The sequence below is a fragment of the Eimeria acervulina genome, genomic scaffold (genome assembly GCF_000499425.1).
Source record: "Eimeria acervulina Houghton genomic scaffold, Eah_scaff2728, whole genome shotgun sequence".
Classification (NCBI taxonomy): domain Eukaryota; phylum Apicomplexa; class Conoidasida; order Eucoccidiorida; family Eimeriidae; genus Eimeria; species Eimeria acervulina.
Window position 1 is genome coordinate 1 of NW_013548063.1, and position 2,082 is coordinate 2,082.

The 2,082-nt window shown below is 55.4% G+C and overlaps 1 protein-coding gene across 1 annotated transcript; it reads left to right on the plus strand.

Moving 5' to 3' along the window:
• Positions 1-420: 420 nt before the first annotated feature.
• On the plus strand, positions 421-1,893 carry EAH_00067350 (hypothetical protein; the record flags this gene model as incomplete). The annotated part of the gene is made up of 1 exon (XM_013392548.1): positions 421-1,893. One exon carries the CDS (start codon positions 421-423, stop codon positions 1,891-1,893), a length of 1,473 nt encoding a protein of 490 aa, XP_013248002.1.
• Between the last annotated feature and the right edge of the window lie 189 nt (positions 1,894-2,082).

Here is a 2,082-nt window from a genome sequence, read left to right on the forward strand (position 1 = left end):
GTATCTGGTGACGAAGAGAATCAGCAACAACGCCAGATTCCGCAGGGCTCCAGGTTTCCTGCTGACGAGGAGCTGAAATTGCCCCTTAAGAAGAGGCTGCGTTCGCGTGTAGCTGGGGCGGGTTTTGGTGATGGTGAATATGATCCCCAGGAGCAACAGCAGCATCAGCCTCTCCATGGACCCTCTGGAGCTCATTTAAGTTTACCCTTACCCCAAGCAGGTCCAAGGCCGGAGCAGCGTGGCCACTCACAAACCCCGGTCGAGCAACCAGCTGCGCATTTTCTGCAAATGCAAGTGCCGATGCAGTTCGATGTAGGCGCAGGGCAGCTGAATCTCCTCCCTAACCGGCATGATTCTGGGCATGTAGCTTGTACTGTATGCCAAAGAAATTATCTTCTGCTGCTTAAGTTGCAGGAGGAGATGGGCATAATGCAGCGGAGGTTAAACCGGCTTGAGATGCTGCTGCAGCTGCAGCAGAACGCTCTGTTCCAACAGCAACCACATTTGCTTTGGCACGGCCTGGATTTGCTCCAGCAACAGCAGCATCAGCATATCCAGCAGAGAGAACGGCACGACGGGTCTCAACAGGAGGAGCAGAACCCGTGGCAACGGGAGGTGCACCAGCAGGCAAGGGCACGTGAGGAGCAACAAGTGACGCTAGAGGAAAAGAGTGGACAGCAACACGATCCAACCACGGGGCGGCGGAAACGAAAGCGGGGACAGCAGGAGGGTGCGGAGCTTCTGGGGGAGCCACAGAGCCAGCATCTGAAACCTGCTGAATCGGTCTCGGCGCCTATGGTAGAAGATGCGTGGCTCACCCACGGCCCTCCAAGGCTTCAGACACCTCAGCCCAGCACCTCTCAACAGGCGTTACAGTCTACGGCTGCTGCTGTACCAGCAGGTCCCTCGACGCCCGAGGGCATCGAGATCCAGGCGATTCCGGGATTTTCACAACCTCATCATCCCCCATCTCATCCAGCTGCTGTTGCATCGGCTTCAAGTTATGACGCTGATGCACCTGGTACCTCAGAGGATGGAGGGCCAGCAGCCGCACTTTATAGGCGTAATGCTGACATGCCGCTTGCTGCATCGATGTCTGCGGGGGTGAGCATGGGCGTGGGGGTGGAGCATCTTGGTGGTGTACTGACGAATAACAGCTCTGCAAGTGTAGAAGCATCTTCAGCAAGAGCAGGCTCTATTGTCGTTGCCTCTGTATCGATAGCGACAACCACAAAACGGAGAGGGAAGGCAGGCTCTCCACTTCCTTCAGTGAAAGAACACCCTTTTGTGCATTTGCCGAGGCTAACAGTTGAAGGGCCTCCAGTTGAGTGTTCGGTTGACGTTAAGCGCGCCGTGTCCACTCCGCCCGGCAGGCGGTTCCCCGTGCCCTTGCTGCAGAAGTCCCTTCGGCTCTTTTTGCAGCCAATGTTGAATGCTGCACAGATGAAGGAGTTGGCGACATTGACAGAACAGCTGATAGGGCACGCAATGTTCCATCAACGTTACGACGTCTCACATGTGAAACCTCACCGCGCAGCTGAACGGCTGGGGGTACGTTTCCTCGTCCTGGAAACGGTGGTTTCCACCCTCATTGTGCTGCATCAGACACCAGACCCTGTCGCTTGGAAGCAACTCACCGATGCCATTAGCCACGCTCAGCCCCTGCCGACCCCACAAGGACACTACGCAGGGCGACGCCGATTCTTCACTACTCTGGCCGCGGAGCTCAGCAGTGCGATAAAAACACTCAAGACAGGAAGGAGACCAGATCCTGCAGATCTTCTGGATATCAAGCTGAAGCTCTTCTGTCACAAATACTCTCCTCCGCGTTTGAAGGAAGCGGATTTCGATATCTGGAGACAGTGTGACAGGGATTTCACCGAGGAACCCTAGCTTCTCGCGCCGGTAGTGCGGATTTCTTGTAGACTCCAGTGCAAGGGACGGGAAAACTAAGGAGAACAGGAATCAGCATTTTAGCGACCACTCATGTGTGCTGTGCTGGCCTGTCTTTATCAGTCATCCGCTGTTCTCCCGTGGATGACTTCTAATCCTTCCGACCAACCACTGGACGCCGTTGTTTTA